Genomic DNA, 24,369 nt, shown 5'->3' with positions numbered 1-24,369 from the left:
AGTAAACTAAGATGATCATTTCAAATGTGGAGGTCATGGTCACTCTATCTTGAGAAATCTCTCTTGTAAATGATCACCCTTCAAGCTATGATTATCTAGGTCAAGTTCACACCAGATAGATCAATACTTTAGAAAGTTAACTGTTGCTTTTTGTTAACTGTGCCCACAATACCCACTTCCCTTAAAAGTATTCCAACGGCTGATATTCAAACTGACCACAGATGAGGTAAGCAAAGCTCTCTGTGGCCTGTCGAGACAGCCTAATCCCCGACACTTTCAAGGCAGTTAACACCACCGCTTGATACCAACTCTGTCATCACAAGTAAACAGTCACAAAATTAAGAAAGGGATAGACGAAATATTGATGACTGATCCTTTTAAATATGTCCGATTGACCAGGCTGGTTTCCAAAACAGTTCTATGGGGTGAGTTCATTTCTTAACCGTCTGTGTTCTCTGTCCTCAAGCACTGGCTTTAAAACTGTGCGTCAGGCTGAGGTGAGGACTGTGAGAAACCTGACCTGCTCAAGACAACAGGGAAGGCCCAGCTGTGACCCTGGTGGTGAGGCAGATCTTGCTGAAACTGGGTGCTTTCACAAGTTAGCATCACGGTCCCTGAGTGTAGAGAAGGGGAGATGACTAGAACACAATTTGTGGAGAAATATGGCATATTCATTTGCTTCTCTGTTTGCTAAACAACATAACCAGAGGCAGCTGAGGAGGAAAGGATTTATTTGGCTTCTGCTGTCATGTCACAGACGTGAGGGAAGCCAGGGCGGGAACTGATGCAGCCTGCATGGAGGTACACTGCTTACTGACTTGCTCTCCAAGGCTTGCTCAACTTGTTTTATTCAGCCCCAGACCACCTGCCCAGGGGCAACACTGCTGAGGTGAGTGTCTCACAGGCCGACCTGATGGGAGCAGTCTTCCCCAGTGACTCCAGGTTGTGTAAAACAGACAGAAGCACATGAGGCATGAGTCTCCATGCCAGTGTGGCTAAGCAGGACTGCTGCTGAAGGAAGCTGTGTGAAGCACAAAGGACCCAGGACACAGGTTTGTGGAGGAAGACAGTGTCGGTGCCAGCACTGGGGCAGGATCCCAGCAACAGTGTCTCAGGCTCTCCTCCCTCCTGACTTTCTAGGAACCAGAGCGAGCAAGCGGACGGCTGCTGGCTGGACTGCAGCAGCAGTTCTATCCACAGCACCTCTGCAGCCACCTTGTTTATCTTTCTTACTGGAAGAGGAAGAGGAAGAGGAAAGGTTTCTTGGCGACCCTTTGAGACACAACCTGAGAACCAGACAATTATACCTCTCCCTAGAGGAGCTAAGACCTGCCCACTCAGGTAGTCTCCGCTTAGATCACAGCCTACCCCTTTAATTTGGATCCTCTGTGAGAAGCTGTTCTGAGCTGCGGTTTTACAGCTCTAATTCATGGTCCTAAGCAGTCCCTGGCTCCTGTTCTCGTAAGCAGGCTACACCTGTCTAAATCACACCATGCAAAAGAACGTGTAAAAGTCAGACCTTCCCCATTTGGGGGGTGGGGGCAGAGGGAGGGATATTCTCTCGAGACGCTCTTCCCCCAGACCCCCATGCACCCCTCACAGCAGCTTTCTCTCTTCACCCTTCCTGTGACCTGCATCCCTCAACAAACCTCTGCTCCAGACTCAAAGGGAAAACACTTTCCCTTGAGGAAATGCTTTCCCACCTGAAGGTCCAGCCATGATTCCCAAGCCCTGTCTCCTAGTAACCCTCACTCCTGAAGGGCTACTTAAGTGTGTGCTCCTTCCCACCAAACAGCGCTCGCTCTGCCCATTCCTCTCTTTAACGCTGACTTCCCTACTCTCCCTCTTCTGAGGGCGTCTCTCTTAAGCCTCATGGAAGCCTGTATTAAAATATCTTTAACAAAAATGTCAGCCATAACTCACTGTGTAAACTGGTCCTGGGATTCTTTTCAGCCTCCAAGCCATGAATCCTGTTTTGTTCTGAGCAGAGGCTCTACAAGTCCAAGGGGGCTCCTGAGCCTGATGAAGGCAGCAGCACGGAACTGAACCTCTGTCCTCTCATCACTGACAAAATGACCTTGAATAAAAATTCTGAGTACTTTGGAAGTAATCTTGTCAATGGAGAGAAAACTGATTTTACAATTGCCAGTGTTCTTAACCACAGTGGAAAACAATACAGCCAGGTAAGAAGAAGCCTTGCACTCACGGCCTTATCTGTCCGTTTCCCCCAACTCTCGAGAATGACATGGAGAGGGCTTCTCGAAAGGCACACACAACGACAAAGAGCCGCGAATAATAAAATTTTCCTGACTGGAAATCAGTAACTGGTCTTGCAGCAATGAAAACAGTTCAAGTGGACAACTGCACACCTCCCTCCAGCTATCAGAGTATTGAAATAATGTACCCCAAAGAACTACAAATCCCCAGGAACCTCATGCCAGGAGGATAAGGCAGCCGTGCCAGCCAGAGAAAGAACTTGTCTGCCAGGAAGATGGTTACACGGTGCTGACAACCTGCTACATGTCCTTGCAGGAGCCTGAAGCCCAGAGAGTGGTGCTGGGTGTGACAGCAGTGTGCAAGACTGCTCTCCGACATCAGTCTCCTGCCTCGGATTAAGCCTAAAGCTCAGTGCAATACCCAGACTGCCTTGTTCCTAGTTATTCCTCCCCCTAAAGCAGCACACTGGACTAATCTCCCTCTGCAGCTTTTCCCCAATACCTGTTTAATTGCTAAGGAGGAGAGGGCATACTGGGTATTAGGGCTTAGACACTAACAACTACAGTAACCATAGTGTCAATTCACGACTGAGACTCAAGCCTGTGAGAATAACAGCAGACCAGTTTTGCTGAGCTGGAAAAGCTCCTAGATTAACACTCAAACTACCCAGAGGCCCTGCAGGACCAGTGTCTTCTGGGACCATAAGAGGCAGCCAGAAACGAGAGATGGCTCTCATCTCTCTGCCTACTGACAGACTGTGGTGGAATAAGCAAATTCTTTTTAGTCTTTGTGCCATGTTCCTAGCAGAGAGCTCCTAAGCCCCTGGGATTTCCTTTGTGTAAGAAGTGGCTTCTCCCACACAGTCTGCCCCTTTCCACAGCTTCTGAATTGTGCTGCCAGGGTCCTTAGGGCAGAACCCTAGACAGCCTCAGAGGGAGCCAGAAAGACCAAGACAGTAGAGGGTGGGAACTTCCCTCCACCCATGTCCAGGAAGGGGTGGGAGGAGCTGGGGATCCTCCTGCATCACAGGTGCATGATCCACACCCAGATTTGCATGTGGCGCTTACAAAGCAAGCACTTTCCCAGTGGACCCATTTCTCCATCCCTGTCACTCCACTTTCTAACTAGATCTTAAATATGAACAGCCGAAGGCTCCGGTTATGCAAAACCCCTAATATCAAAATCAGAAAACAGCAAGTAGAAAGAATTCAAAAGAAACAAATTCTACAAAGCAATGAAATCTTGGGGGGAAACTGGAAGTTATTCCTCAGTGTTACAGGAAGATAAATCACCATGGCTATGAAACAAAAAACAAGACACCAAGAAAAATGTACAGTTGGGTAGTTAAAAGAGAGCTAGTTACAGTTAACACTGAGACAGCCAAAATATTTACTTAAATAAACAACAAGCCAACAGCAGAAGAGCTCAGTCTCTTGGTCAGTAAAAAAATGTGGACTACAATTATGGTACGTGGTGTGTCCCTTAGCCCGACAATGAGTAAAACGAAAAGGACTCTGACACTCTTGGAGGTGAGCTACCCTGTCAAAAGGATACTCCTACAACTCCAAGAAGAGGAACCAAGGCTTCCTACCCACAGCCACAAGAGTGAGTCACTCTGGAAAATGAGTCTTCAGGTAACTCTAGTCCCTGCTGACAGGAACAGGATCAATACTTTGCTCTGAAATTCCTGACCAACAAAAGATATGGCAGCAATCTTCAACAGCTAAGCACGATACCCTTCAACTCAGATTCCAACTCCAGACATCACCAAACAGAAGCATGTGTCTGTCCACAGCACAAGAGGTACAGGGGGCCATAGAAACTGGAGGAGTGTGGTGTCTTGACTTGCCACAATACTACACTACTAACGACGAGACTGACTAGAGCTACATTGGGCACCAAGGAAACAGCTAAACAAAGGACAGAAACAAACCAGACACAGCCTGTGCTTCACTATGTGTGGCTCAAACTGACAAACTAAACTGGGGTATTAAGTCAGGATCGTGTTGAAGAAGTAGCAACTGGGGGGGCAGCAAAAACGGGGCTTTCCAGGGGCAGGTGAGGCTTTACCTTGTCACACAGAAGGTGCTGAGTGAGGAAGACAGCTCTACTTTGAACCATATATTAAAAATTCAAAATAGAGCATAAACCCAAATGGCAAACCTAAAATAAAATTTCTAGAAGAAACCTACATAGGTCAGAGATTTCTCAAATACGCACAACATAGGAAGATTTTTCCAAAGAGTACACAGCATAGGCTATTTATAAACTGGTAGATTTTATTTCATTAGAGTATTTAACTACACTCTTCAAAGGTCACTATTATAAAAATCAACAGAGATAAACTTGGGGAAGTATCTGCTAAATGCACACCTAAAGAACTGGTATGAGAATACAAAGAACTCTCAAAGAACTCTTATAATAATAAGAAAGTCACAAATCTAAGTACAGGTGCACGGAGAGACTTGAAAATACACGAACAGCAGCTGAGCACATAAAAAGCAGCCAATGCCAGGCCTGATGGCACACGCCTTTAATCCCAGCACCTAGAAGACAGAGGCAGGTGGATTTCTGTACCTAGTCTACAAAGCAAGTCCAGGACAGCCAGCTAGACTACACAGGGAAACCCTCTCTAGTGGTTGGGGTCGGAGGAGCAGCTCAATACAGCACTGGATTAGGGAGATATAAATTAAAACATGGACACAACAAATACAGCATTATAATGTGTGTGTGTGTGTATGTGCGTGTGTGTGTGTGTAGATATCTGTATCTATATATCTGTATATCCATATATACTGATAGATAGATAGATAGATAGATAGATTGGTTTTTTTTTTTTACATAGATATGATCCACGGACTGAAGAGATGGCTCAGTGGTTAAGACCACTGGCTGCTCTTTCAGAGAACCTGGGTTCTGTTCTCAGTATCCACACAGTGGCTCACAACTGTCTACAACTCTAGTTCCAGAGGACATGATGCCCTCTTCTGGCCTCCACACGTGTGCTTGAATAACTGCAATGCACAGAACACGGAGATGGGCCCCTCCTCACCCTGGAGCAGTTCTAAAAACTGATTAGAACTCACTTTTCAAAGACCAATTCACCATAAAACATTAGCACATCTTCTAGGTTGTTTTCTCAGTTAAAGCACGCAGTGGAATAAAAATCACTTTCATGAATCAACTTCCTGTTCCTTATTTTTATCCTTCCTTAGAACTCACGTGCACATTTGCACCGCCAGCCATCAAGTCCCCCAACGCGTAGTTTCCTACTTCCTTCCTCTGAGCTCTGAGAATATTTACTTATTGTTGACAACTACACCATTTGTCGAAGGAATGACAAGATAAGGACTGAGCTTCCACCTTATCTGCACTCAATACTAGCCACAGACACGACATGGGAAGACAACTGCTAAAGCGTGTGCTGTAGGGTAGTGGCATTCATATCCACTACATAGTAGGACTACTTTCCTATCAACATTTACCCAACAATTCTGATAAAAATACGGTTTGTGGCTCACACAAAACAGTTATTCAACAGGATCACTAAATCCCCTTACAAAAAAAGAACAACCCGCCTTCCCCTTTCCTTAACTTTCAGATATCGGTAAGAATTCTTCCTTAAGTTCCGTATTAGAGCCAGGCTGCCCTGCATGACAACTTGCTACACAGTTAAATGTGATGTTTGGAGCTCAGGAATAGGCTCAGTGGGTAACAGTGCTAGATGCACAAACAACAGGACCAGAATTCAAATCTCCAGCCGTCACGTACAAGCTGGGGGTGGCTCTGCATACCCATCACCCAGCACTGTGCAAAACAGACAGGAGGACCTCTGGGTCCTGATGGCTGCCAGTTTACATGCAGGTTCTGTGAAAGACTCTGTCACAAGGGAATGAGGTGGGGATTCACACACAAAAAGTGTTCCTATGGTTTGAAATACGCTTTACTGTACTGTTTAGGAAAAAATAAATGCGAGTAGATAATAGTAATTCGTAACTCTCACTTGGGCCTAGGAGCTTCAGAGACAGGAAGACAACTGTCAAAGCTGGTTCTGGATGCTCCCAGCCACCCTCTTACCAGTTTTACTGAAAGAATATGTTATCACTTAGTAACATTTCAGCTCTTTTAATAACACTCAAGCCTCATTTAATAACAATTTTAAGTAGAATTACAGGTTTTACCAAGTTCCAATACCGCCATCTAGTGGCTCCAGGTGTGACTACAGGCAGAGCTTAAAAACTGCCACTTTAGGTTACTAATTTATCACTAATATGCAAACTTACACCATCTAATAAACCTAGGTAAGAATATCTAGGTGTTTATTCAAATTCAGTGAACTTCTGACATCTGACTTCAAGAGTATTTTAAACGCATATCTTTATCAACTCATTTTTTTTCTTTCTTTTTTTTTTTCTATTTCTTTTTTGTTTTCTTCTTTTCTGTTTGTTTTTTGAGACAGGGTTTCTGTGTTGCCTTGGCTGTCCTGGGACCAGCTCACTGCACCAGGTTAGCCTCAAACTCATGGAGATCCGCCTGCCCCTGCCCCTGCCCCTGCCCCTGCCCCCACCTCTGCCTCCCATGTGCTAGGATTAAAGGCCTGTGCCACCATGCCTGGCCTTGCAACTCACCTCTTAATGTCAGGATTCTCTCACTCTGTTCATATTTATCAAGGTTTTCTACAAGTGTGTACTTTTCAAATTTTAAAAATCATCTTTGCTCACAGGAAAGGAATCAATCCCCCCGATGACACAGAAATATTGTCTCCGGCTTTTTGCAGGTAGTCTATTAACTAATGGAGGCCCCTACATTGCAGTGAGTGCCGCACGTTCTGCTGGACTGTGGTGGGCTTCCTGGGAACAGCCCAGCCTCACTGGGCTCTGGTGAGTGAGTCTCTCACTCTTTAGGCCTATTCGTGAATCCAGATGTAAAGCAAGTACAGAGCTAGGACTGTCAGGGGCAAAGGGGTTCACTCAGCTTCACACTAATGCTGGACACTCTGAGGTCATGCCTGCCCTCTGCTTCTATTCTGAGCCAGACTTAGCCCTGCCCAGGGCAAATACTCCATGGGTACTGAGTGCTGCGGCTACTCAGTATGCCCAGGCTAAAGCAGTGTCCCGGGTTACACACATGTGCCACTGTGGGGAGCGGGTGTGGCGGTAGTGCCAAGATGGCGCCAGGACAGCAGCCAAGTCTTATGACTTGCACCTGACTTCCTCATACACCTGAAAATAAGCCACATCCATCATGAGAGCTGCGCAGGTGCACCATGATGCAAGATCAGGCCATTTGACGAAGGCCAATGAACTGAGATTACACGGACTGGGCTGATGGGACGTGGTTGAGGGGTTATATAAGGGATTGTGATTGGGGGCTAGGAGAGATTCCTGCTTGCATGTTGAAAGGTTCCTGAATAAACTGCTTTGAGAAGAACGCTGTGTCGTCGCTCTTTTCTGCTGGTTGGGGACAGAAGCGACATGCCACCATGCCACCTCCCTATCATAGCAGCCACCTAGGCTAGCCCTCCCCATCCTCCATTCTTAATTGTTCTTTCACAGGGCACCCTTCAAGAGCTGAGAACAGTTCTCTGGTCCCAGCTCCTCCCCCGCTCCAGATGATCACGCCTGTCTGCTATTTCTCTGGCTGGGAACACATCCTCATCCTGTTCTTTATGTTCAGAACAAAGCCTGCTGCCCTGTAATCGTGACCAACAGCCACACAGCAGTGGTAACTGGCAACTACACCATGATGCCACTTCACAAAATGCCAACAACCAGTCAAGCGCCCAACCAAGCTCCCCAGGCCCGAGAGGAAAGCCACTGGATGCTGTTTTTGTGTCCTGCTTTTCATGTATTTGTGACAGAACCTAGAATTCCACCTTGCAGGCGTACTGATGTTATTGCTACCACTGCTCCTCTGAGGAGCCAGTTTCACTGCTGTATCCAACATGCTGCAGCCTTAGAAAACACAAGCTGCCAACTATCGTCACACTTCCCAGCCTTCCTACGACTACTGATGGGCTGAAGAGATGGGCTAGCTGGTTAAAGTGGAGATCTGAGTTCTGATTCCCAGCACTGGCAGGAAAAACCTGGTGGCCGTGGTAGAGTGTTTGTCTATTATCCCAGTGCTGGGGAGACAGAAACAGGAGGGCCTGGGCCTGGCTTGGCTTGGCAGCCAGTCTGCCTAAGGTACAGATACAGAGAGACATCATCTCAAACATAAATGTAGATAAGGAGGAGGAAGACTGCTGATGTCAACCTCTGTCCTCTACACGGGATTCTGTATTAATTGCTGATAAAAGTGACTAGGACAGAACGTGGAAATTAATGTCATGGACAAGTAAATATTCTCACTTTTGTATTACAAAATAACAAAAGCACATGACTCCAAGAGCATAAGACAGCAGCACTGGCTAGAGAGATGCTCAGTGGTTAACTGACTGCTCTTCCAGAAGAAGGGAAGGTCTCTTGTCTGCTCAATATGCTGGTTCATGTGACATCATCAGGAAAGGCCCTGAAGGGACCCTTTACCTCTTACACACAAAATTAAAGCCTTTAAATTCATCTTTATCGGGGGGATAAGACAAATGGACAGGCCTAATGATACAGAAAACAGTTTCATCAGACATAGCCCTCTACCATCGACAGGAGTGCCCTGTGGGGTGAGAAAGCACTCAGCTGAGAAGGGCTGCCATCAGGGTATACAGAAAAACTACACTAACAAACCAACAACTGGGCTACATGACAGGCACAGCACTTTAGCAGACAACGCTACATCGCTGAAAAGACTCGTGTGCATCTACAACAAGCACATGAAAAGCTGTTTACCTAATCACTAGAAAATAAACCCATCTGGAACCCCCACTTCCCTATGCACTGGGATGACAGCTATGGAGAGGGAAAAGGGCCAGACAGACTCCTCTGTGGCTAAGGACCACTTTCCCAGGGGTCCCAGTTCACTGATGGCGCACAGAGGCTCACAATCATCTGTAGTTCCAGTCCCGGAGCACCCAATGCCCTCTTCTGATCGCCACAGGCACCAAGTATACATGTGGTATAAAGACATATATGCAGGCAAAACACCCATACACAGGAAGGGAGGGAGGGAGGGAAGGGAGGGAAGGGAGGGAAGGGAGGGAGGAAGGAAGGACAGAACAAGTGCCAGCAAGGCCTCAGAATCTAGAATCCCCATGTGCTATTGGCAGGGATATATACAGTTTAACTGCTATAGAAACAGTGATTCTTCACATAAAAGAAAAAAGAAATTTACCCCTCACTTCTGAGTTTATACTGAGAAGAACTGAAAGCAGATGCCAAGGGGTGTGTGTCTCTGCACCTATGTTCATAGCAACACCGTCCACAAAAGCCAAGAGGAGGAGTAACCAGGCGTCTGATGACAGAATGGGCAAACACAGCGTGTGTGTTTACAATGGAATAGTATGTAGATTATATGTTCTTACATATTACATCATGAATGGGGCCCAAGGACTGTGCTAGGCGAAATGAACCGTTACAAAAGTCCGATGCTGGGCCTGAGAGACAACACAAAAGGAACAGTGTTGACTGCACGAGTGGGACCTGAGCTCAGCAACTCAGGACACAAAAGCTGGATGCTGCAGCTCTCATGTGTAATCCCAGCATACTACAGTGAGATGGGAGGTGGAGACAGGAGAAGTTCCAGATACCCAGGAGCCAGCTGGCCTGGCATACACAGCCGTGAACAGGAGAACTGAGGCTGTCCTCTGACCCACAAACACTCACTGTGGAATGTGTGGAGATTTCAAAAAGACAAATGTTCCACGATTCTACTTTTGAGGCAGAGCAGTCTGACCCCAGAAGACAGAGAGCAGACTGCAGGGACCTGGGGTCTGGGTTAATAAGAAATCACTCGGTGGGCACTGAGCTTCAGTTTGGGAAAACAAAGCTGATTCTGCAGACTGGGCATGTAACCATGTTGAACTGTCCATTCAAATTGAGTAAGATTTGGGGTAGGAAAGGGAAAACAGGAAAGCTGAGAAAGCTGGGGGACATTAAGCAAAACTAAGGATGTATGAAACACTAACACTTTGTAAACTAATTTAAAAATATAATTTTTAAAAAGAGTTTGAACACTGAACCCTAGACGGTGGGCAGGCAATGCTTCTCTTAAGAGACAAGAGTTGTGAAGTGAAAGTCTCAGTGCTGGGCATGGGGTACTTCCTTCTAAGTTGTTGGTTAGGAGATCCTAGCGGCCCTCCAGCAGAGGCTACTGACACTCCTCTTGGTGGCCCACTCCTACTAGATGGTAAGATCCTGTTGCTGAAGGCACAGCACACTTTGAAGACAGAAATCAAGCTGAAACTGACCTAAAAACCTGCTCCCATGGGCCATCTCTCATAGCTCCAGAAGGTGCTACACATGCCACTGGGGTGGGGGTGGGGCATCAATTGATAGTACCTAGCAGGAATCCCTGGATGCTAAAATACTGCCTGCCAGGCAAATTCTGCAGCAGCAGGGCGAGGGCTATGGGGTGACCACTTTCTGATTGGATTCAAGACCCGCTACAGGAAGGAATCTGTGTCTCATACTGTGTTACCTGTCAAAAGCCCATGGCTCAGACGGTTATAGGCCCTGTGGAAGTCTTAATGACAATGTCCCTATTGGCTCATATGTTTGAATACCTGGTCCCCAGTTGGTGGAACTGTTAGGATTAGGAGGTGTGGCCTGTTGAAGGAGGTCTGTCACCAGGCCTTAAGGTTTCAAAAGACTTGCCCTATTCCCAGTGTCTGCCTGCCTTGTGGTTGTGTCTCAAGATGTGAACTCCTGCCACAGCACCATGGCTGCTGCCATGCTCCCTGCCATGATGCTCACGGACTCTAACCCTGTAAGTTGCCTTGGTCGTGGTATCTTATGGCAGCAATAGAAAAGAAACTAACACAGGCCCTAAGGGAGAGCCTACTGCTGTTTTAGTAAATGTACGTGCTATCGTGCTGCCCTCTAAACAGTTACATATGGGCCAAGAGATCAGCATCAGCCCTGCTCTCAGCCCTGGCCAGGGAAGCGCTGTCTTCACAGCTGCAGTGAGCACAGACTAGGAACTGGTCACAGTGCTGAGTGCCCTGACTTAGCGCTATCTGTACCTGTGGGTGTAACTGCCCACAAGGCTCAGGGAATGTAAGGGGGTGGGGGGTGGGGGGTGGAAATGATGGGAAACAGTCTTCAGGACACAGCATGGCCATCACACTCACGAATTCTCCACAGCTATGCGTACCTGCACAAGGCTGAGCCAGGCTGCACTAACTGGACTGAGTTGGGGGAGGGAAAACATGAAGGAAGGGGGAGGAGGAGATGCTGTTGGGAGGTAGATCATGGATACACTGTATCATGGATAAAATTGTCTAGATAGATAGGCAGACAGACAGACAGACAGACAGATAGTATATTTTAAAAAGATGATGATTTTTGTTTATATGCATATATATTTTGAAAAATATGACCTATTAGTTCTATCACTAGCCCAGTCATACAAAGGAAATCTGTTTCCTAAAATAAACAGGATGCTTCTGATGAGGGAAGAAATAGTCTATAAGCCAAAACGTCTTAGAAGACTAAAGGGCTTGTTATCACAGGGTACTACTTAATATAGAAGCAATCTTAAGTGAATGCTAAAGCATTTGCATAACCTACCACTTATTTTTTTTAATTTTTTATTCCAATGTTAACAAGATTTCAAATCAGGTTAAGGCCAATAGTTCAGGTGCCACTGATCACCTGTGTGTTACAATAGAAGCAGAGGACCTATCAAAGCAGCTCGACAGCGTCCAATCACCAAAAAGGAAACGAGAGTGGATGAGGAATTGGAACCACTCCATGTGTGACTAACTGCACACCGCAGCTAACTCCTCTGGAAACAACAGAGTCTCTCATCCCAAACCCTCTCAGTCCCTTTAAGGCAAGCCTGACAACCTATTTCTTGTTATATCCTGCTCTCACTTGATGTCCTTAAGGTGACATCAAGAGAGGCATCCATTTTTGAGCCACTGCATAACTTTAGAAAAACATATCCCTAGCTGAATCACTAGGTCCATTTACCGAGGGCCTCCAGTGGGAAGCACTATGCTGGACACAGAATCATTTGAGAGTGGCAGTTCTTCATTAACAAAACGAGAAGAAAAAAGGAAGTGGAAAAACAGCCAAGGGTCTGTAAATACATAACTGTGAGAGATGCCACAGGCAACTCCTGCTATTAATTCTAAAGCCTATGATTGCAGACCCCCCCAAAAAAGTGTGACATTAAGTGCTAGAAAAATAAATCACATACCACAGGCAAGAACAATGCCTTACCATGCAAAGAAATGCTACAGCAATATGCCCTGGTCTCCAGTTCAGAACTTTCCAGCCCCTGCAGCCTGTGGTGGCGGGGGTAGTAGGAGGAGAGGGGGAGACTGCAATACACATATGTGCGTGGAAGTCAAAGATACCATTTCTCAGGCACTGCCTGCTTTGTGGGGTTGGAGGCCTGGAACTTGCAAAGCACACTGAGCTGACTGGCTAGAAAGCCCCAGGGATGCCCTTGTCAGGGTTTCCCAGCACTGGGCTTGCAAGTCATCACGCTTGGACATACGGGTGAGTGGGTGGGTGGGTGAGTGAGTGAGTGAGTGAGTGAGTGAGTGAGTGAGAGACTGAGTGAGTGAGAGAGAGACTGAGTGAGTGAGTGAGTGAGTGAGTGAGTGAGAGAGAGACTGAGTGAGTGAGAGAGAGACTGAGTGAGTGAGAGAGAGACTGAGTGAGTGAGAGAGAGACTGAGTGAGTGAGAGAGAGACTGAGTGAATGAATGAATGAATGAATGAATGAATGAATGAATGAATGAATGAGAGTTCTGGGGCGCAAACTCCAGCCCTCGCATTTAATAAGCATCTCACTGACTGAGCTAGCTCTGTGCTTAAGCCACTGAACTGCCTTTGCTGGGATTCTTCTGGGGCTGCATGGCCTGCTCGTGACAAGAAACATACAAGAGTCACAAACTTTTGTGTCCATATGGAAAGTGCTAGAGTAAGACAGGAACACTATCACAACCATCACGTGCTCAATTTACTGCGCACACTGAGAGGAAGACCTGTGAACAAGCCAATGCTATTCATTATCAAGGAAAAAACAGCATGGACGCCTGTCTCCTCAGCAGGCTGATCATGTCTTCAAGAAGTTAACCCCAAAATAAATAAGATAAAAATACACACACTCACACACACACACACACAAAGGTCACAGCAAATGAGGACAAAAGGCAGCAGGGCCCACACACCTCAGGACACAGATGCTTCTGAGTCCCTGCGGGCCCCAGTGTTCCCTGCGAGGGCAGAGATAGGGGTGTCATTAAGTGACTCCTGGGGACTCTGAGGTCCCATCTTGCCAGCCTTCATTTATATTGCTCCAGAAAAGATCTGGAAGGCCAAAGTAAAACACAGAAAAAGGAGTCTGCCCAACTGTACAGTATCGAGGCTAACTTAACACAGCTTGGAAAGTTCATGATTCAGGGAAAGACTCCAGCACAGCCACCCAGCCCCAAATTAGGGAAGGACGAGAACTAGTGTTGGTGTCTACAAAACCCAGGATGCAAGCTACTGGGTACATGGCAATTCACAGAGACCCCAGGTAGTGAAATAGCACTCACGGGAACAGCTTCAGAGGCAGAGACACCCATACCCAGAGTGCCAATTCTGAAGCCCAAACTCTCCTGCAAAAGTCTCTCTGGGTAGGACAGGAAATGTACCACACATACAGAAACCGAGTGGAATCTGAGGAATCAAAGGCTAGGAGCACCTGGCTTCCAGCCAAGTCCAGAAAAGGGAGCATGGAGGGCAGTCAGGCAAGAAAGGCCTGAGCTGAGGGCACATTTATTCCCGACTCCTTCCTGCAGAGAGCCTAGTCACTCCTCCACACAGCCGACTCACAGGGCTCTCTCCTTCCAGGTTCTATCGCCTCCTGCCTGCCTCTCTTTAGACCTATGGTGAGGGTTACAACTGTCCTAGGGTCCTGCCCTACAGGCATCTGCTGCTCCCTGTCTATCGGAACTGTTTCTCCTCCACCAAAGCAGTGACCACCACACATGGACTCACACACACATACCACCACACATGGACTCACACACACACACAGACTCACACACACACACACGAGGACTCGCGCACACACGCGCACACACATGGACTCACACACACACATGGACTCTCACACACACACACTTGGGCTACTTCGTGGAAGCCACAAAGGTGGAATCACTCATCAAGGGTTCCCTCCTACGTGGCTTTCTGTAGTGAGGTTTACTCTTGTGGTAGCTGCCTCTTCCTTGTACACCACTCTCTTGACACGAAGAACATTCCAGTGTCCACTCTACAGCTGGTGAGTGAGGGGTTGTTTCTACTTTGAGACTGTTACAGACAAGGCTTCTGTGAATGCTTTTTACCTGTCTTCTGGTCTCACTGGCTGTACGTCAGGGAGTCACCTGGGCCATAGCATTTGCACACCTTCACTTACAACTTAATACCAAAAGGTCTTCTGTGTTTTAATTCCCACCAGCAACATGCATGGATTTTGAGTGACAGGCGCCCAGCACCCACACTGCAAACCCTCATCTCTGTGAGCACCTGGCCTGTGGGTGATGCTATTTTTTGGGTTTAGTTTTCATGATCACAAATGAAATTAGCAGACATGCTGTTTGCTGATGATGTAGATACATTTGGGGTTGGGTTTTTTGGTTTTTGTTTTTTGGGGTTTTTTTTGGGGGGGAGGCTGTGTTCAACTTGCCCACTAGATGGCAGAGTTCTTCCTAGACGCAGATCTGCGGGCAGAGAGAATCTAGCCTTGAAGATGAAGTCTTCTACCAACGTGCTTAATGAGAACAAGAAGGAGAAATGACTATTTCTGAGAACCAACTATAACAAGGATGGTAAGTATATGACACATGATACAGAACAGAGCATACAGGCTGAAAAACAGAAACAGCCCATTTTGACTGCCTTTCCCAATTATACAGATAATGGCAGAAAAATCAGTTGAGTAATTAAAAACATTAGATGTACTTCTAATATGCAGACACCTATACACTAAAATCCTCCATCTCACATTCACCTGGGAGTTCTTTCTTATCATTCAGTGCCCACCATCTTTAAATTACTGTCCCACGTGCCCGAGATAAAGCTCTAAACACAAAGAGTTCATTTGGGCTCAGCTTTGGTGGATCTGGTCTGCACCTATGGAAAGGTATCATGTCACTCCCTAAGGTCTCTGCCACCTTCTGAAAATGAACTCCAGGCTGAGGACTAAACTCTTGACCACGGAATTCTGGAAAACACGGAGTATGTCACAGCCCTGGTCTACTGTCAGTCCTCTTTCTCCTCAATGGTAACTTCCTAGTATCGAACACAATACCCACACACGCTCAATGGTGACTTCCTAGTGTCACACACAATACCCCCCCACACACTCAATGGTGACTTCCTAGTGTCACACACGAGACTCACACACACTCTCTTCTTTGTACATCTCCTTTAACTGAAATCAGAGTTTGCAGTTTAGAGTCAAGTGCATCGCAATAGCCTTGGGGTTTTCAATTGGTTGGACCTCTGAATAAGTCTGTGAACTCTTGGCCTGGAGTCCTAAGACTTCAGAAGCTACAGGTCTGGTGAGCTCCCAGGCAGAAGCCCTTTCCTCCGAGAATTTCTTAGTGACAGACAACGCTGTTGTTGCTAATTTAGCTAAACGTATCTAGCACATTGATGGTCATATCTGGATTCAAGTCATTTCTTATGAAGTAAGTAACTCTGATTATATGTTCATAAACATTTTAAGATGCACAAAAGAGACAGAATTAAGGAAGGCTAAATTAAACAACATATATTTCTCTTCATACTAAAGTGGCTATAAGAGTATGTCTATAAATCACTGGGGTTAAAAACTACATTTAAGCCAGGCAGTGGTAGTGTGTGCCTTTAATCCCAGCACTTGGGAGGCAAAGGCAGGCAGATATCTGAGTTCCAAGGCAGCCTGGTCTACAGAGTGAGTTCCAGGACAGTAAGGGCTACACAGAGAAACCCTGTCTCGAACATTTAAATAATCTCTTAAGTCTTTATTCAGAAATTCCTACTATTCAAAACACCCGAGCCCAGGGCCTGGCCCTTCTGAAGCAACAATTGTTGGGACACAGCCTGAGAAAGTAAGAGGCAGGGGACAAAGGTTCCGAACTGTCAAATCAGAGGTCAGGACTCCTCCCCTCTTGCAGAACAGTCTCTGTCCATCATTCTCACTCTTCTCCAGCTACCAACCACTGAGGGCTTGCTGTCCACTGTCCCCATGCAGGGGCAGGCCAGGTAAACAGTGTTACAGCAGACCTCTAGCCACTGCAGGAGGTCATCAGGACACTTGTTACGGTTGTGAACCATTCAGACCATGAAATACAACTCTGTGTGTGGCAAAAACAAAGCTTTAACAAAAGAGACCCATCCTACATGCAGACATGCTACATGCATGTAATAACACCCTTGGAGCCATCCTACATGCAGACATGCTACATGCATGTAATAACACCCTTGGAGTCATCCTACATGCAGACATGCTACATGCATGTAATAACACCCTTGGAGTCATCCTACATGCAGACATGCTACATGCATGTAATAACACTCTTGGAGTCATCCTACATGCAGACATGCTACATGCATGTAATAACACCCTTGGAGTCATCCTACATGCAGACATGCTACACGCATGTAATAACACCCTTGGAGTCATCCTACATGCAGACATGCTACACGCATGTAATAACACTCCCAATAGTGTCTTAACTAAATCATGTTGATTTAAAAACTAGGTTCTCCTACTAAGTATATAAACTCACCTACAGTCTTCAATGCTCAAACTAAACCTCAAAGTGAGACCAAAACATTTCATAAAGTACAGGAAACCCTGACGTCTCTGGAGTATGAGAAAACCCTCTTTGGTAAGAATTCTCTCACATTCCAAAGTACGTGAGAAGACCAAAACTGCAGGCATGGTCACAAAGTCCCTGGTAAGAGTAACAGATTCCTGAAGGCAAGGTGAGGCGTGCAGGAGGGCCACTCCTCCGCCTCCTGCACAGACCTCTCACCACATCTCAGGCAGCTCAGTGTCCTTGCAGTTGGTTCTGGGCTCAGACGACCATCCACCCCACCCCCCTCTTCACATGTTCACTTTCTTAGCTATCGAACAATGTTAAATGCTCCTTAGCTACAACTCATGTCAGCACCCCCAAGCACATGGTGTAGTGGTGGAGCATCAAAGACAGCAAGGTGTGTGCCGGCCACCCAAGCATAAGGCACAGAGCTGGGGCAAGGAACCGTCCAGGCCAGCCCAGCTCTGAGGGAAAATGGCAGCTGTGAGGTGGTTAGAGGGAGGGTCTACAGGTGGGTTCTGCCAAGCTTTTGGGAGGTTCCAAATCTGCCCTGGGCACCTTGCACTAAGAAATGCAAGTTCTCAACTAAGAATGCTACATACGGGGAAGACTCAAGTCTTAATGAGAAGACACCCCAGGCTCCTCATCTGTTGACTGTAGCAGCACAATCAGTACTTCCTGTCAGAAACCTTCTCACAGAACACACTGGGTCCCAGTCAAGAGGTATCCATGTGGCTGACCTGTGTAGCATATGAAAAAACATAACTTCATATAAAACAATTATGATGTAACTTGGCAATGCCAAAGCATGTCTAGAGAAGGTTTCAAGGCAATCACCTCTCACCCACACAGGAACTGCTGCAGTGGTCTCCAGTGGCTCTATAGCACATTATTCTGGAAGGCTCCCACGGCACCCAGTGGTTTGTTAGCACAGCTAACGTCAGTACCTTTTGTAGAATGAAAGTTTAGCACTTCTGGGAAAAGAAGCAAGGTTCTCAAACTACCTCAAGTTCACGCTGTGGCAGCTGTGGTGGCTGACAGCTGGAGTCCAGCTCTCAGGAGGCAGAGACAGGAAGACCAGGGTAAGTTCAAAGCCAACCTGGTCAACACAGCTCCAAAGCAGCCAGTAAGGCCCCGTCTCAAAACAGGACAGACAAGATGACAGGAGCCAGTTTAAATCGCTCACACTATAGACACAGAAGCAGCTAAGCTTAGGCACCATTTAAAGGCTGGCAAATAATGTGTAGCCAATGTAGAGATACTTAGAACTGGACAAGGGCTGGGCTACTTTAAAGAGAAAGTTAAACTCAGAGTAGCTAGACAGCGATGCTCTGGGCTGCCCAATCCTCCCTTCTGTGGGTTTCACTTCCCTTCTCAGCTGAGAACACTGCTACATATAAATTCTTCCAGCTACATGTAAATTCCCCAGTCCTTCCCATGGTTTACATGGATGTTCATGCAAGAAAAAAATTACTGCAAGTCTTCCCTGAGATAGAAAATGGACAAAGTGTAGGAAGTACCTACAGGATCCAGGAACAGATCTGCAGGGCAGGGCAGGGCAGAGCAGAGCAGAGCAGGGCCATGGAGAAGATGACAGGTGACCGAGGTGGCAGGGTGGCAGTTGCTCTCTTTCAGGCAGGACTTTTCTGGAGAGGAGTTCTCAATCCTATCACATGAGTGCTATGCATTTCAACTGGATAGGAACTACACAGGAACAACAAAAGGCTAGACAAAGTCGAGGAGCTTAGAAAGCAGCTAGGCTTTGAACCTTGCTTTGCCCAGTGTCAAATCTCCTGCCTGTAAGTGACACAAACTTCAAACATCAAAACAAGCAGTTAATTCAAGAATATCTGCCTTTCTTCAAGATATGCCATTGTTTCAAGAGCAGCCCGAGATGAGCAGGACTTCATAAACAAATCACTTGTGAAAGAGAAAACCACATCCAGGGTAAAGTCCCACGCTGAGTGTCTCATTTCAGAGCGTTTCCTGAAAACGGCAGAGCAGTGCTCAGAGCTCAGCAGACCAACCCCACTATCGGTACTACATCTCAACAACCCTCCAACAAGACACAGCACAGAGACACCACCTACCTAACACAGGCGACTCTGAGCACTCTCTCTCTGGGACTGGGCAGAGCGGCAAACGGTCACCTCTCAGACAGCCTTTGACAGACAGGAGGTAAGCTGCATTCAATTAATTTCATGGCAAACCATTATCAGAAGTAATGTTGTGTTTACTAAACTCAAAACTTCTGTTCCATCAGATGAAGACCTTGAAACAACTGGTTATTCTTTTCCCAGGATTCAGCGCTCATTTTCAATATTTTTTATTAATAGTTAAGTGTAGAGTTTTAAATGTTTTTATTTTATTTTTGAGATTCCAATATAATTACATCATTTCTTCCCTCTCCTCCCTCCAAACCCTCCCACGTGACCCTCCTTAACCGCTTACAAATTCATGGCCTCCTTCTCTTAATTGTTGTTACACACACACACACACACACACACACACACACCTAAATACATATAACCTGCTTTTCTGTGTAGTGTTACTCACACGTGTTTTCAGAGCTGACCGTTTAGTACTGGATAACCAGTTGGTGGGCTCTTCCTGAGGGAGGCCTATTGCTCCCACTTTTAGCACAGAAGCTGCTAGTAGTTCTTGGTGTAGGACTGAGGCCTCGCTCTCATTCCCCTGTCATTTAACACATTATGTTGATGACATAGTACATCATAACATAATTCAATGTCTTTGTCATATAGTTTCAATTACTGTTTCATGAAATTACTTGGCTTCAATTTAAAAAAAAATAAAAACAAAAAACACAAAACCTACAGATAGTCATGGTACTTAAGTTTTCAAAAGTTAACCTGAAAGACAATCGGTTTTCAACACTCGCTCAAAATCGTGCAGAACATAGTCCGGATGGTAATACAGAGACACAAGCATCGAGCATCGCACTGAGCACAGTGAAAACTGGGGCAGGTGGACTACAGAAAAGCAGCCAGGGAAGGACAGCCTGTAGATACAGGTGTTTTCATGACAACACCAGGGAGAATGGTGATAGAGGAAAGACCAGGACTTCATTATACCTCAGAGGCTTCTTTAAAGACCACAGTGTTTAAGCCTCTAAGTCTCCTTTGCTTAATACTAAAGATTTAACCTTACTATGCAGTAATTTTCTTATTTGCGTAGAAACTAGTATTCTAGTTATATACATTTTGGGGGTGCTATGTAGAGCAAACTAGTTTCAAACAGAGATTCCCCCTCCCTCTGCCTCAGAAGTGCTAGAGTTAAAAGCATGTTGCTACCATTCTCAGCCTTATTTGGAAATTTTAATACAGGTTTTTAGATATATAGGATTTTATTCCAAAATCACATTTAAGCCAATTATGTGGCAAACAACAATGGGACCAAAGGAGAAAGCACACAGTACCTGGTCCTGTCTACCCAACTGTTCAAACTAACTCTCATCAGCCAGCCACAGGCTGTTAATCCTCCCTATTGTTTCACTAAAGAAAGATTCAGAGCTGAATTAAACATCAGCACGCTGCAAAGTGACTTTCTTAAGGAAAATTCCTTATCCACCCTCCTATTTCAGAGAGATGCCCCCCAGGCTGCACTCTACATATGAAGTATCTTTACAGCCTCTACTGGCTAATGCACCCTGGGGAAGGGAATGTCACACTGAGAGCACCATATTTATAAGCACTATTAGAATTCTTTGCTTTAGCTGGGCGGTGGTGGCGCACGCCTTTAATCCCAGCATGCCTTTAATCCCAGCACGCCTTTAATCCCAGCACTCGGGAGGCAGGAGGATTTCTGAGCTCGAGGCCAGCCTGGTCTACAAAGTGAGTTCCAGAACAGCCAGGGCTACATAGAGAAACCCTGTCTCGAAAAACCAAAAAAAAAAAAAAAAAAAAAAAAAAAAAAATCCTTTGCTTTTTAAATATGCAGTTTTTGATGGTGGGATTATTAGTTTCTGTACACAATTAGAGCCTCTCAGACCTACTTCTCTTTGACAGAATTTATGTTCATCTAGGCAGGCCAGTAGTACGAAAGTGGTTAACTCAAAGAAACTTCTCTTCAAATCGCTCCTTCTCAACTCAATGTCGCATTGATGTAACTGCACTTAAATTCCAGGACCCTGGGTAGTGGAAGCCCCTGCCCCAGATACTCCCAACTGTTGCTCTAGGTTTCCAGTTGACCATGACACAGTAGTGATTCTAGACCTACAATCATCTGAAGAGAATACAGGACACTAGTCAGAAGTGTTTGAAACTTCGATAAAGGGGGTGGGGCCAACAGATTTGACTGACAAGCCAGAGAGCTGCATTACCTCACCAAATACCATTCCCTTCACGGACGGTCCACTCAGCATCTCCCACTATGTGCTGGAGAGGCAGCAAAGGCAAAGAGAGAAAGCCAAAGCTCCTACCTGCTCACACATGAGAATCAGTTACCAGCTGCTTGGTTCTTCTGATTCATATTTTTGTAAGTTATGATTATATTTTGTGAATGAAAAGTATTTGATCACTACTTATTTGAGTTATAAAGTATTTAAACAGAATAAAGATAATAAAAATTGGCAAGCCTTTTTATAAGATTTAAAATACAGACTGGCCCTTTTCCCATTACTCCAGAGAAGTCCTACTGTCTCGTACTTTGATTATTTGGGGAAGAGAGAGATGAGCAGGGTCAATGAAACTGGATGAGTCTCCTAGAGCATCTTGGGGCTTGGACCCATCTGAACTGACCAGTACATTATAAAGACCAGGACTGGGTATAGGAGTGCACACCTTTAACCCCAACACTCAGGCAGGCAGATCTCTGTGAGCTAGAGGCTGGCTTGATCTAAATACTGAATTCCAGGACACCTAAGGCTATATAGAGAGACCCTGTCTCAAAATAAAACCAAAGTAATGGGGGGCGGGGGGAGTCAGACAGGCAGATGGGCAGGAATTCATAGCTCAGTGAGTACACAGTATTCAGAGGACCTGTGTCCAATGCCCAGTGCTCCAAAAATAAAAACGAGTAGTCAGTTAGAGAGGCAGTCAACAGTGGCAGTGACGTCTAGGTGTGTTCTCGCAGTGCTGAAACACGCACTCGGAGTCTTCAGTATGAAATGCCCTCAGAAAGCAGCCCTGGGCTCTGCGGTCTCCACCTCTAACCAAAGTTCTCACCCCTGTTTTCTCAACAATCCTCACAGGTTCTACATACCATGGGAGCCAGCCTGCTGTAAGATGGCCACCCTGAGCAATCACAACCAGCTTGATCTTTCTAATGGCTCACACCCAGAGGAATACAAAATCGCAGCCCTAGTCTTCTACAGCTGCATCTTCCTGATTGGGCTGTTTGTTAATGTCACTGCGTTGTGGGTTTTCAGCTGTACGACCAAGAAAAGAACCACAGTGACCATCTACATGATGAACGTTGCACTACTGGACCTCGTATTTATACTCAGTCTGCCCTTTCGGATGTTTTACTATGCAAAAGGCGAGTGGCCATTTGGAGAGTACTTCTGCCACATTCTTGGGGCCCTGGTGGTGTTTTACCCAAGCCTCGCTCTGTGGCTTCTTGCTTTCATTAGTGCTGACAGATACATGGCCATCGTACAGCCAAAATATGCCAAGGAGCTGAAGAACACCGGCAAGGCCGTGCTTGCGTGTGGGGGGGTCTGGGTAATGACCCTGACCACCACTGTCCCCCTGCTACTGCTCTACGAAGACCCAGACAAGGCCTCCTCCCCAGCCACCTGCCTGAAGATCTCCGACATCACCCACTTAAAAGCTGTCAACGTGCTCAACTTCACGCGACTCATATTTTTCTTCCTGATCCCTTTGTTCATCATGATCGGGTGCTACGTGGTCATCATTCACAGTCTCCTCCGAGGGCAGACGTCTAAGCTGAAGCCCAAGGTCAAGGAGAAGTCCATACGGATCATCATGACCCTCCTGCTGCAGGTGCTCGTCTGCTTCGTGCCCTTCCACATCTGCTTTGCCGTCCTGATGCTACAAGGACAGGAGAACAGCTATAGCCCCTGGGGAGCCTTCACCACCTTCCTCATGAACCTCAGCACCTGTCTCGATGTAGTCCTCTACTACATCGTTTCCAAACAGTTCCAGGCTCGAGTCATCAGCGTCATGCTGTACCGCAATTACCTTCGCAGTGTTCGCAGAAAAAGTGTCCGATCGGGCAGTTTACGGTCACTTAGCAACATGAACAGTGAGATGCTTTGAGTCAGAGCAAGCTGCCAGTCTTCAGTCTCTTTAAAATTCTTTTCCTATCTACTTTCGGGTGAACCAGCATTCTACACTATCCAGTCCCTTCTCTAACAAAGAGAAATAATAATGATGAACTTTAAAAACTTCTGCGGTATTCTGTGTATTCTAGCCACATGATTAAAAACTGAGTATTCTGATATGCTCATTCATTCTTATCTGACAACTTGTACGAAACATGTGCATGAGCCATGTGTAGTGGTCAGGACTGTGATCCAAACAAACACTGGGAAGACGTAGGAAGGCCAGTCCAGGCTACACAGTGAAACTCTGTCTCAAAAAAAACAAAAACCCAAAGTAATAAAAAATAACACGTTCATGAATTACTTGGGGATAGCACTCAAATTAGGCTTCATAATCAAGCCTTATCTGAGAAGGTGGTTAACTGACTTAACATTTTTAGACTCTGTATACAATATACTCATGGGAGGGAAAAAAAGAAGCTATCATTCAAAATAATTTGATGGATCTCCCTTAGATCAAGTTCACCCTTAGGATGTATTTTATGTTCTAAACATCAGCTTTCTTTCTTTCTTTCTTTTCTTTTTTCAGTTTTTTCGAGACAGGGTTTCTCTTTGTAGCCCTGGCTGTCCTGGAACTCACTCTGTAGACCAGATCAGGCTGGCCTCGAACTCAGAAATCCACCTGCCTCTGCCTCCCAAGTGCTGGGATTAAAGGCATTCGCAACCACTGCCCAGCTCGTATTTAGCTTTTAATAATGTAGCTACATTGAAAACAATGGAGTTTTGTTTTGTTTTTTTCTGAGTTGAAGTAAGTTGTGAGCATCCCTAGATGTCAGGAGCAGTTTCTACACAGAGCACTAGAGAAAGACAGCCCAGTCTATGCAAACGTCAACAACCTTGCTTAGAGTCTAACTCAGGCTCATGTTGATAATTATCCCCTCAGTGTCTCTGAATATACCAAGTACAATCCTTCACAAAGACCTAGTCAGTAGCACAGATGGTCAACG

The 24,369-nt window shown here is 46.0% G+C and overlaps 2 protein-coding genes and 1 long non-coding RNA gene across 5 annotated transcripts in view; 1 reads left to right on the top strand and 2 right to left on the bottom strand.

The window, feature by feature from the left end:
* The window catches only part of Ubac2 (ubiquitin associated domain containing 2), a 142,477-nt gene that overhangs the window by 86,063 nt on the left and 32,045 nt on the right, over positions 1 to 24,369 (bottom strand). The gene's annotated exons all lie outside the window — the stretch shown is intronic.
* Positions 715 to 20,999, bottom strand: Gm46485. Its single transcript, XR_001781471.2, has 2 exons — positions 17,956 to 20,999; positions 715 to 17,858 (listed from the first exon to the last, which is right to left on the bottom strand). It is a non-coding gene; the product is annotated as a predicted gene, 46485 (long non-coding RNA).
* On the top strand, positions 19,085 to 23,539 carry Gpr18 (G protein-coupled receptor 18). Its single transcript, NM_182806.2, has 2 exons — positions 19,085 to 19,296; positions 22,328 to 23,539. The coding sequence occupies exon 2, from the start codon at positions 22,362 to 22,364 to the stop codon at positions 23,355 to 23,357; it is 996 nt and encodes a 331-aa protein (NP_877958.1). The 5' UTR covers positions 19,085 to 19,296; positions 22,328 to 22,361; the 3' UTR covers positions 23,358 to 23,539.

The sequence above is a fragment of the Mus musculus genome, chromosome 14 (assembly GCF_000001635.26).
Source record: "Mus musculus strain C57BL/6J chromosome 14, GRCm38.p6 C57BL/6J".
Lineage (NCBI taxonomy): Eukaryota > Metazoa > Chordata > Mammalia > Rodentia > Muridae > Mus > Mus musculus.
The sequence above is the reverse complement of the archived record's forward strand: the minus strand, read 5'-3'. Positions and strand labels throughout refer to the sequence as shown.